Below are 12,143 nucleotides of genomic sequence, written 5' to 3' on the forward strand. Positions count from 1 at the left end.
AGGGTCTGCAACCCCTGGGTCACGGACTGGTACCGGTCTGCGGCCTGTTAGGAACTGGGCCACACAGCAGGAGGTGAGAGGCGAGCGAGCGCATCTTCATCTGCTGCTCCCCATCGCTCCCTATTGCTAACATTACCGCCCCTACCATCACCACACCGCCGCCCCGCCCCGCCCCGCCCCGCCCTGTGGAAAAATTGTCTTCCACAAAACCAGTCCCTGGTGCCAAAAAGGGGGGGGACCGCTGATCTAAGTCATAAAACACCATCTTTTGCCTTCCCCCTCCCTGCCCCATGGTACTCTTTTTGCATGAAAAATCAAGGAAAGGTAGTTTTCTAAATTTTTCTGAGATTCAGCTGAGTGTTTTTCTCCTGGCCTCCAGGTTCCAAGTTCCTTCAACATTCTCTTTGTCCTCGAAATTCTGCCTTTCCTAATGCTCTTTAATCACCTGAGAAATTTTCTTTGGAAACACAAAACTTCGGCTATTTGTACCAGACAGTCTTATTCATTGAGACTAGGCAGGCTTAGGTATATGTAATTTTAAAAAATGGTTGATTCTGTACAAACTGTATTTTAAAAAATGATTCTTGTGCATAGTCAGAGTTGAGAACTACTTGTGCAGACAAGATACAATGAGGATTCTTCCATTGACCCAGAGGAAGAATTAGCGGGCTAAGCTGTAAGAGGCAGTTGCTTCTTAGAGACAATTACATTTCCCTTATTTTCCATTTTAGGAGTTGAGATGTTGTGAGGTGGAGCCTTTGGGAAAAGGGAATGCCACAGTGATGACAACCCTTCCATCACTAATCCCTGGACAGTGTGGCTCCTAATAATGCTTTTTCCTAGGTATCAGCTCTCTCCCTTACCCCCTACAGTGAGAATAGTGCATTACCAGGAGGAATCTCCATTATTTTGACATCTTGGCAAAAAGACCATTGTCTAACCATTTAATCAAGTTTAAGTTTGATTGTTTCTGTGTAATTTGCATTTTGCTTTTGGTTTACATCTGTATTTAAGAATTGTCAAAAGAATATCATGTTTCAGAAAATCTATAAACTAGAGAAAAAAAATTATCCGTAATCTTACCGTTTTATCATCCGAACTCTACTGCTATTCTTATTTAGGAACATTTTCTTCCAGGCTTTTTCATATGTATTTTTACATTTTACTTAAAATACTACAGTTTAGTATCTTGCTTTTTTTACTACCTTCTTTTTGTCCCATATTATTAAATAAAATATGAAAATCCTTTCGGAGTAGGTCTTTTTTTTCATCAAGATGATGTCATCTTTGGAGTCACTCCCTGCCACTGTCTGATCTTGGGCAAGTTATTGAACGTCTCTGCATCTCCATCTTTTGTAAAGCAAAATAGCAATAGAAATCCTATCTCATAGGGATGTTTCAGATATGAGAAAGTATATGTAAATTTCCTAACAATGCTTAACACATAGGAACTGCTCACTTAATAGTAGTTAAAAATAATTAATAATGATTACTATTTTAGTCTTGGTGGTCCCAGGTAAACTATATTTGTCTTTTTTTAAAGAGTAAATCTAAGTGTTTTTATAAACTTAGGTTTCATGTTTTAAAACTTGAATAGTTATATTTTTATGTAGAAAAGTATTCCTTTTGCCACATCATGATAAAAGAAATTGAGTGCTTTGTTAAACAGATGACAGGCTCATCTCTCTCCGTGGCAGGTCTCCTGGTACTGCATCTTGGGTTGCAAAGCAGAAGGGAGCTATGGAAAAGTAAGACTGAACAATAATCATCTCCCAAACTCAGGAGAAGCGGTACGTCGAATTAAAAAACCCTCAATGTCAGGAAATCTTACCAAAAGTCTCATTAATGACAATTGAGTCTTGTGCATTTTTCTCCTTTTTGTAGTCATTATTTCAGTGAATTTGTCTAATTTCATCTTGAGTCATAACTAAAATCCAACAGTAAATGGAAAAGGTTTTTTTCCCTTAACATAAAGAGGTCACTTAATTATATTTTTAAAGACCCGTTTAATTTTCCATGCATAACTTGAAATACGTTTTTGTTAATAGATACCGGCTGATGGCAAAAGCATTTTTGAAGTAAAAGGTTTAGAAACCAATGAAAAATATATCTTTGCAATTGCTGCTTATTGTTCTAACGGAAAGCTTATTGGTGATGCTATTGGGGAGACGACTAAACCAATTCTGGTTTACCCACCTCTTTCTGCTGTTACTGCTCGGATGTTATTAACACAGGTAGAAAAGATTTCTTCTAATTTTTTCCTCTGATTTTTCCCGTTAAGCAGTTACTAAGTAATTTCTGATGAAAAAACAGTCACAGCAGATATTCTAAAGCTCCTGTAATACATATTTTCCATGATTGCAGTTTAGTCTCATAAAATATAAATCGTTCCTTCTCGTATTCATGAGTTTGCTTTTTACAATAACACTTCTTTTCCTGGATTTTAAATGCAACACACATTGATTTTAGAAATTTTGGAAATAAATGTTACCTGTTTTCCTATCATCCGGAGTAGCAGTTCTTAAGCTGAAGCAATTTTGGCCCCTGGGGGGACATATATGTCAATGTCTGGAGACATTTTTGGTAGTCACAATCTAGAGGAGTGCTGCTGGCATCTAGAGGGTAGAGGTCAGGGATGCTGATAAGCACCCTACAATGGAAAGGGCAGCACCCCTCTCCCAACAAAGTGTTATCCGGTCCAAAATGTCAACAGTGCGAAGGTTGAGCAACCCTGATCCAGAGATATGCTTTTCTTTGTGTGTGTATGTATACATACACACATATATATATCTACACATAATATGTACATAGAAATATATACACATATGTATGTGAATTTATGTATAATATATAATTTTAGTCATAGTGTACATATTATTTTACATCTGATATTTCCATTTAATACATAATTGACTTTTTTCCATTCCATTAAGTATTCTTTCAAAACATAATTTTTAACATCTGCATGGTATTGCATCTTAAAATATATCACAGTGTAGTATATGTATACACAATGGAATACTACTCAACCATAAAAAAGAATGAAATAATGCCATTTGCAGCAACGGATGGACCTAGAGATTATCATACTTAAGTAAGTCAGAAAGAGAAAGACAGATACCATATAATATCACTTATGTGTGGAATCTAAAATATGACAGAAATGAACTTGTTTATGGGACGGAAGCAGACTCGCAAACATAGAAAACAAACTTGTGGTTACCAAAGGGGAAGGGGGGTGGAGGAAGGATAAATTAGGAGTTTGGGATTAACAGATACAAACTACTGTATATAAAATAGATAAACAGGGCTTCCCTGGTGGCGCGGTGGTTGGGAGTCTGCCTGCCGATGCAGGGGACGCGGGTTCGTGCCCCGGTCCGGGAGGATCCCGCGTGCCGCGGAGCGGCTGGGCCCATGGGACATGGCCATTGAACCTGCGCGTCCGGAGCCTGTGCCCCGCGGCGAGAGGGGCCACGGCAGTGAGGGGCCCACGTACCGCAAAAAAAAAAAAAAAAAAATAGACAAACAATAAAGTTCTACTGTATAGCACAGGGAACTATATTCAATATCCTGTAATAAACCATAATGGAAAAGAATATGAAAGAGTATATGTATATATATATATGTATAACTGAATCATGTTGCTGTACACCAGAATCTAACACAACATTGTAAATCAACCATACTTCAATAAAAATGTATATATCAGTTGTTTACAATATTGTGTCAGTTTCAGGTGTGCAGCAACATGATTCAATTATATATATATGTATGTATTCTTTTCAGATTATTTTCCATTGTAAGTTATAAGATATTGAATATAGTTCCCTGTGCCATACAGTAAATACTTGATGATTATTTATTTTATGTATAGTAGTTTGTATCTGTTAATCCCATACTCCTAATTTATCCCTTTCCTCCTCCCTTTCCCCTATGGTAACCGTAAGTTTGTTTTCTATGTCTCTGAGTCTGTTTCTGTTTTGTAGATAAGGTCATTTCTGTCATATTTTATTTTTTTATTTTTACTTTTTGCGGTACGTGGGCCTCTCACTGCTGTGGCCTCTCCCATTGTGGATCACGGGCTCCGGATGCGCAGGCTCAGCAGCCGTGGCTCACAGGCCCAGCCACTCCGCGGCATGTGGGATCTTCCCGGACCGGGGCATGAACCTGTGTCCCCTGCATCAGCAGGCAGACTCTCAACCACTGCGCCACCAGGGAAGCCCCATATTTTAGATTCTACATATAAGTGATATCATATGGTATTTGTCTTTCTGACTTACTTCACTTAGTATGGTAATCTCTAGGTCCATCCATGTTGCTGCAAATGGTAATATTTTATTCTTTTTTATGGCTGAGTAATATTCCATGGCGTGTGTGTGTGTGTGTGTGTGTGTGTGTGTGTGTGTGTATGTGTGTGTGTATGTATTTACATATCACATTAAACCAATCGTCTGTTGATGGGAACTTGGGTTGTTTCCATGTCCTGGCTATTGTCAATAGTGCTGCAATCAACATTGGGGTGCATGTACCTTTTCGAATTATAGTTTTCTCTTGATATATGCCCAGGAGTGGGATTGTTGGATCATATGGTTGTTCTAGTTTCAGTTTTTTAAGGGACTTCCTTCCGGTTCCCATAGTGACTGCACCAATTTACATTCCCACCAACAGTGCAAGAGGGTTCCCTTTTCTCCACACCCTCCCCAGAATTTATTTATAGACTTTTTGATAATGGCATTCTGCCCAGTGTGAGATGATACCTCATTGTAGTTTTGACTTCTGTTTCTCTAATAATTAGTGATGTTGAGCATCTTTACCTGCATCCATGATTAGTTTCTTAGTATCAGTTTATAGAAGTGAAGTTTCTGGGTTCATAGAGACAGACAGACCTGAGTTTAAGCTTCAGGTCCTCACATTAGCCGTGTGACATTGGGCAAGTAACCTTCATCTGTGAAGTGGAATAATAATAGTAGTTACCTCCCAGAACTATTATGAGTATTAAATGGAATTATGCATGTCAAATGTTTAACTGTAACGCTTACAACACAATAGACGCTTAATGAATATTATTGTTGTTCTTAATTATAGATATACTCATGAATTGACATTTTTTCCTGAAATGATTGCCTGACTTAAAACATGTCACCAGTGAATGCGATTCTAGAAAAAGTGACTCATTGACCTAAGTCTCAATAATTTTAAGTTTATGGTTGGCTGTAGAGCTGATGGCTCTTCTAAATTTTATCACATTTCTATTGTGCCGTTTTTTCCTCTTAATAGTTGATTAGTATTATAAGCTAAGGTCTTACTGGAATTTTATATTATCATATTTTTCAAAGAAAATTTAATTGAGAGAATTGCTAGGATTTGTCTGGCATTGGTTTAGCATGTCATATTGGCTCATGGTTTTCTGATGTTTCGATTTCTTTGGAATCTAATATATTTCCTAATTTGCAGTGATGGAGTTATTTGAGAGTGAGGGACCGAATATTTCATCAAGGTCTAATTTTTCTCCAGGGAGTGGTTTGACTCTTGCGCTTTATTTGGCAGAACTTTCATTGAAAGTTAATAAAAGGAAGTCCAAGCTATACTGCTAGGATAATGAGAAGTGTCATAAAGTAATGACCTGTGTTTCTTTACTGATACTGTATTTGCAGTACTGTAGTTCATTTATGACAGTTTATGAGCATTCTCTCTCATCATGTTAAGTGGCTAAAGCAGAATTTCCTCATAAAATTTCCTCCTTAATTTAAAATTTGAGTTTAAGCTTTCAAGTTTTATCAGGAAAAGGTACCTTTCATTTGGAATTGCAGTGAAAAATTACAATTTTTCATGAGAGTGGTTAGTTTTTAGTTTCAGGATAATTCTATTTTAAAAAAAATATTATAAAAATTTTATAGTAAAATATGGAGTTACTTCACTAAATGCCTATGATTAACTTGGTTTGGTGTTTTAGGTTGTACTTTGACTAAACATTTTTCTATAAACAATAGTAAAGTCAGGTGAATCTTTACTGGATTTTCCGTTAATGTAGAAAACTAGTTTAGGCTATCTGGAAAATTTTTTGAGGAAACTTTATGAATTATATATTTTCTACGGATATTATCCAATTTCCACCTCTTTATAGGCTCATTTCTTTTTATTATTCCCTTTTAAGTTGGAAATGGCTAGATAATGTGATATAAAATATAGACAGTTAGAAATCTGTGAGCAGGATTTTAGGATTTTAGGCAAATTGCTTGGTCTCAATTTCCCTATCTGTAAAATGAATACAAGACCAAGTGCCACATACTGCTGGATTATTGAACTACTAAATCAAATAGTGAGTGGGCACAATGGCTTGCTGAGATGAGGAAGTGAGGAATATCATTTGTTAAAAAACTGTGTGATAGACATTTTAAGATTCATTATTCCATTGATTACAGTAACTCTATGAGGTGGTATTACTTTCATTTCAAGTTGAGGAAACAGATTAATTTAACCCTTCTTCTGCCAATCCCATTTTATTCCAGAAAGGGTGTCTTAGTGATGTTAAGTATTGATAATTTACCCAAGGTTGCTCTGGTAGTAGATGGTAAGCCTGACATTTGAACGAGTTCATGCCTTTCTGTTGATCTGTCCAGGTTCCAGGGAAGTCATGTGTTCACCATCTAACATGTGCCAAATCCTTCTAGAGCCCACATCTCTCCCATCTATTCTCTGCCTGGGTTGGTGCTGCCCTGCTGGTCGTGGTGATCAGTATGGGCAGTAGAGTTTGATGCTGGTGGCAGGAGAAAGGAAACTAAAATTCATACTTTTTTTTCCCAATTCATGTATGAATTCATTGAAACTCTTTTATTAATAGAGGTTTGCCTTTTGTCTATGACCATTCAAAAAAAAAATAGGGCTACCAGGTAAAAGGTAGTCATCCCCATTTAAAAATCTCATTAAGAAGGTTCAAATCTTCTTTTCCCTCTTATCCTCTTTCTGAACATTACCACCCTCTCTGCTCATCTGTTTATTGATGAATTCAGTGTCTGCTTTGTGCCAGGTTCTATGCTAGGTATCATTTCTTCTTCCTTTGAACTGTTGTTTTCTTTTTTTTTTTTAAATCAATCTCATCACCACAACAGTAACCCTTGTTTAGATAATTTTGACGTATGGTTTCAGCTAAGAGCCTGATTGCAAGAAAGCCTTGCTTGGGGGAATGCAGCCTGGCCCTGGGAAGGCTGCAAAGTCCAGGCAGCTCCAAGTCTCATACCTCTGGCTCTCTCTCTCTACATCTACTTCCTTTTTCTTTTTAAATATTGACTTTCCTTTCTTTTCTTTTCCATCTCGGGAGGGAAAATAGCAGCCCCTGAACTTTTTTGTGTATCCCTCAGTTTCAGTCATATACAGGGACCGGCTAGCTGTGTTCTAATCTTGATTCCAAATTCCTGAAAAAGAGACTCTGATTGGCTCACCTAATGTAAGAAAGAGTCTGAACTCGTTTTTAATGTTTGGCTCTTGACTTGTTTTTAAACCTCAGCCTTCTTTTTTCCCGTAGCCCCACATCTTAGCAGGCTGATAGGGAGGTCTATGAGTTCACCTTCTCCTTTGGTGCCTGCAGGAAATTTAAACGTCCCAACTGGCAGGAACTTTCACCCAGTCCTATCCTCCAGCCACTAATCAAAGCCCAACCCATTCCTTCTGCTCTGCCCGAAGCCATTCCATACCTGCCTCTGCCTGCCCAAGGGACTCTCCCTGGGAGGCCCTTGTGTGAATAATAAACTTTCTCTCAAATTCTCCTGGTGCATGTAGTGTCATCAGCCTTAACATCAGAACCAAACTTTGGGTGTGTGTAGGGGGTCCATCCTGCTTTGCAGGGGGAGGCTATAAAACACCCAGCTTGGATCAGGCCCTCAGCCTGGGCCAGTCAATCATGCTATTGTATAGTACCGTTGCTGGCTGTCCTCTTCTGTAGGTAGGGGGAAATTATCAGGAAAAGAGGATTTTGAAGTTCATTTAACACCTTATTATCGAGTGCTTACTCTGTGCCAGGCATTGCTCTAGGCTAGTGATTCTAAACCTTGTATCAGAATGATCTGCAGTGCTGGTTAAACAGATTGCTGGTCCCACCACCAGAGTTTATGATTCGCCAGGTCTGGGGCAGGGCCTGAGAATTTTGCATTTATAACAAGTTCCTAGGCGATACAGATGCTGATGGTCCAGGGACCATACTTTGAGAACCACTGTTCTAAGCGAAGTGAGCAGAATGCCGTGGTGAGAGGTAAGTGATAAACGATGACCACAGTAAAGGAATAAACTGTCTAGTGTATTAGAAGGTAAGTTCTATGGAAGGAAAATGTAGAGTATGGTCAGAGGAATTGGAAATGTGAACTGGGGGAAAGGAAGGTAGAGTACAGTATTAAGTAGGGTGGTCTGAGAAGGCATCATCTGGAAGATGAGATTTGAGCAGAGACTTGAAAGGAGGTGAGGGAGTGGCTTTCTGGAGGAAGAGCATTCCACAGAAGGAGCTAGAACAAAAGCCTGAAGGATTCCAGGAGTGCACCTGGTATAATATAAACAGCAAGGAGACCAGAATGACTGGAGCAGAGGGGCCAAAAGGATTGTTTAGGGAGGTAAAAGGTGAGTGGGTGGGTGAGAAAGCAGATCATTACAAGGATTTCAGGCCATGGTAATAAGTTTGGCTTTCACCTGGGGTGAAATGGGCAGCCGCTGGAGAGGGTTTGATGTAATAGGATGGCGGAACGTGACTTCTATTCCAAGGTTCACCCGAGCTGCCGTGTGGTGTGCACACCACAAGGGGGTGAGAGTAGAAGCAGAGGGAGCTCTCTACTGCCGTAAACCAGGGAGAGGTGCGGGTGGCTCGGCGAGCGTGATAGTAGTTGATGTGGTGAGAAGCGGCCAGATTCTGGATATGTTTTGAAGGAGGAGTTAACACGAGTTCCTGATGGAAACAATGGACAGAGAAAAATAGAAGATGACTCTAAGGAATTTAGCTGACTAACTGGAAGGACAGACTTGACCTCAGATGAGTTGGGGAAGGGTGTGAGTAGTACAGATTTGGGGCGGGGGAGATCAGAAATGCAGTTTGGGACATGTTAAGGTCAGATGTTTGTTAGATATTCGGAGAGAATTTTTGAGTAGTCAGTTAGATGTATGAATCTGGAGTTTGGGAGAGAGGGCTGGGCAGCAGAGGGATTTGAGAGTAGTCATGTGACAACTAAAGCCATGGGGCTGGATGACAGCACCAAGGAAAGGAGTGCAGACAGGAGGAGAGGAGAGATCCAAAGACTGAGCCCTGGGGCATGCTAACATAATGAGAGAGGGGAAAAGAGGAGGAGCTTGCCAAGGCACCTGAAAAGGAATGTGTTGTAGAAGCCAAGTGTGAAGGTCATGTACCAAGGAGGAGGTCTCTCCTGTGCTTAATTGTCTCATTAGTCGTTAGTGCTTCTTTCTCATTTTAACCTCACTCCTTCTAACGTCGGTCCTACGGGTGACTACTAGTTAACCATCTTTGAACTGGCTGATTATCACAGCACTTCTCTGTTAGCCCTCACAGACTCATGAATTTATAGACCTTAGTTTTATCATGGCATCTTTTCTTGTTTTGCAATGTCCACTGACTGAATAAATAACATTTTTACATTTTCCCTCTTTTTTTAAATTGAAGTGTAGTTGATTTACAGTGTTGCACTAATTTCTACTGTACAGCAAAGTGACAAAAAAGTTTTTAGAAGGCTATATTTTAAAAGGAAAGAGCATTCAGTTATAGTTTCACCAACTCCCTTACACATCACCTGTTACCATTTTCCACGGTAGATCTTAGAATTATAATGGTGTTTTAGTGACCACTTAGCCCAACTTTTTCATTTGACCACTGTGGCCCAGAGAAGGGACCTCATCTGTCACACTAAGTCTTGGCTCTACTATTGTTTTTACTGATTATCAGGCTCTGTACAAATTATTCAACTTGTCAATGCCCCAGTTTCTTCATCTGAAAAACAGGGATGGTCATAGAGGTCAATGAGGAGTCAACACAGCATTGCTGGTAAAGTGCTTGGTCCAGTACTTGACATCTTTAAATACTTCCACCTGATTTTCAGGGCTTTCTGAAATCATGTCCCACTTTACCTAACCAATCATTACTGCCTAGTTTTCTTGAAATTCTGACCTGTCTTTCCAGTCTCAAAGGCACTGTGGCAATTTCCATTATGGGACCTTTTTGAGTTTCTGTCTAAACTGTGCCCATCTGAACTTTATCCCTGCCTTGGGGTTCACCTCAAGCCCTGATTCCTCCTTATAGCCTTCATTTCTCCTTTTCTAAGTTTCCACAATTATGATGTTGTTATCTGCAGTTTTTCTGTGATTTCATGTGTTTTACGCCTGTAACTTGATTACAGTTTCATGGCGTATGAGATCGTTTTAAGCTTTGAAGAATCTATCTTTACAGTGCTTAGCACAGAGTAGAAACTTCATAAAAGTTTACTGGTTGGTTGATTATGAGTACTGACTTGGCAGGTTTTAAAAGTTCTGGCCCTGTAAGTTATTCCCTTGTGTGGAATACAGTCTAGCAACATGTCATCTGCATACTTAATTTAATGTATTTATTAATACTTTACATCCTACCTGCTTCCACTAAGGATTTGAAGCAGCACATAACTCATGTGGTACGATTTTATATTGTTATACATATTTGTATAGAGTGATTTTTAGAGATGTATTTAAAGAACTATGTTCTACTCAAAGAGATAGGTAAGGTGATGACTTTATTTTTCTCCTGAGCTTCTAGGTTTTACCAGTGAAATCAGTTATTTTGCTGAATGTTGAACGTGTTAAACTTAAAACACAGGATGGCTTCTTGGAAGCGTCTCTCTTTTACTCCTCACTCTTTTCAGCTGTGAACCCTTTGTTGCACAATAGCTCAGAAAGCGTCAGAACCAGAGGAGAATGAAGTATATTTCATTATTTTGGGTTTGAGAAATCTGATTGTTTCTTTTGGAACAGATTGTTCATTAGAACAGTGTCTGTAGTAAATGGAGTGCACTGCCGAGATAGATGGGAATGAAATTAATTTGGCTCAGATGTGATCTTTGTTTTGCTTATGAGCATTCGAAACATCCTTACAGAGTTTCAAATTTCCACACAATTTAGAAATAAAAGAGATTTCAAAATGTGTCTGTCTCCCTTGCCAGTGGCTGTCGTTACCTTGCTGTGGCCCCGTAGAGCGGAACAGCAAATGTGAATAACTTTGTATGAAATTAGTGTGCGATAGGACCTTCTCAGAATTCTTGTTTAAAACACAACATTTCACAAATTCAAGTAATGCTTAAGGTAATGTGCTTTCTGCTGCAGGTCGCCTATCAGATTGGTAACTATGAATTGTCTAAGAAAGTTTTCTCCCCAGTTTGGGATTATTTTGTTGCTTCACCACTTCAGGATGACCAATCCATTATTAGTTTAAGCAATATAATGACTGTTACACAGAGAAGGTAATTCGAAATATTCTTTTAAAATATTAATTTGCTTATTGAAAATATAGATGTTGGCTGTGAAGCCTAGAATTAATTTATTTTCAATTTCATGTTAAGATGGTCCATGTAAAACTATTTCCAATAAGTATTTTAGTAAGTGTGTATATTCCAAAGGCTTGAGTCCTTGTTAGAAACTTCTTTGTTAGAATCAGAAAAAACACTGGAAGCATATGGATACATTCTGAATATAAGGTAATGAGGTTATGGAAAAAAATAGCAAATACTAACCAAAGTAATGTCAGTTATATACTAGAAAACACGAATATGCATTGGGGACCTTTGTAACAGAGCAAGGTCAGGTTGAGGTTAAGGTTAGGGTCTGATGGATGGACTCTTGGGGTAAGAAGGCTTTTCCTTTGCTTGACGAGGCTCCCAGGATTAGACCATCAACTGAAAATAGGCCTGTAGAAGCCATATAAAGCCACGGGCCATCCTTTGCCATTTTTCCTTAAGAAACCAGAGTCTAAAAGCAGCATCAGAAATGAGCATTGGTGTAATTTCAGCCCGTCTCAACATGTTCAACAACAGTCTCTTACCTGCTTGTTAATGCCTGAAATTAATAAGACAAATCCTTCACCCCTCAGTCAAAGACAATAAGCTTAAAAATGCAAATGCTGGATGAGGCAAGGC

General features: G+C 38.9%; 1 protein-coding gene across 1 annotated transcript in view; it reads left to right on the forward strand.

The window, feature by feature from the left end:
* The window catches only part of CFAP54 (cilia and flagella associated protein 54), a 296,739-nt gene that overhangs the window by 78,357 nt on the left and 206,239 nt on the right, over positions 1-12,143 (forward strand). Inside the window, exons 21-23 of the mRNA XM_022562388.3 lie at positions 1,698-1,790; positions 2,049-2,234; positions 11,335-11,471. Coding sequence (XP_022418096.3) covers positions 1,698-1,790; positions 2,049-2,234; positions 11,335-11,471 — 416 coding nt within the window. The remainder of the gene's footprint in view (positions 1-1,697; positions 1,791-2,048; positions 2,235-11,334; positions 11,472-12,143) is intronic.

This window comes from Delphinapterus leucas, chromosome 11, assembly GCF_059928025.1.
Source record: "Delphinapterus leucas isolate spDelLeu-1000000601 "Yukka" chromosome 11, BTC_Dleu_Yukka2, whole genome shotgun sequence".
NCBI lineage: Eukaryota > Metazoa > Chordata > Mammalia > Artiodactyla > Monodontidae > Delphinapterus > Delphinapterus leucas.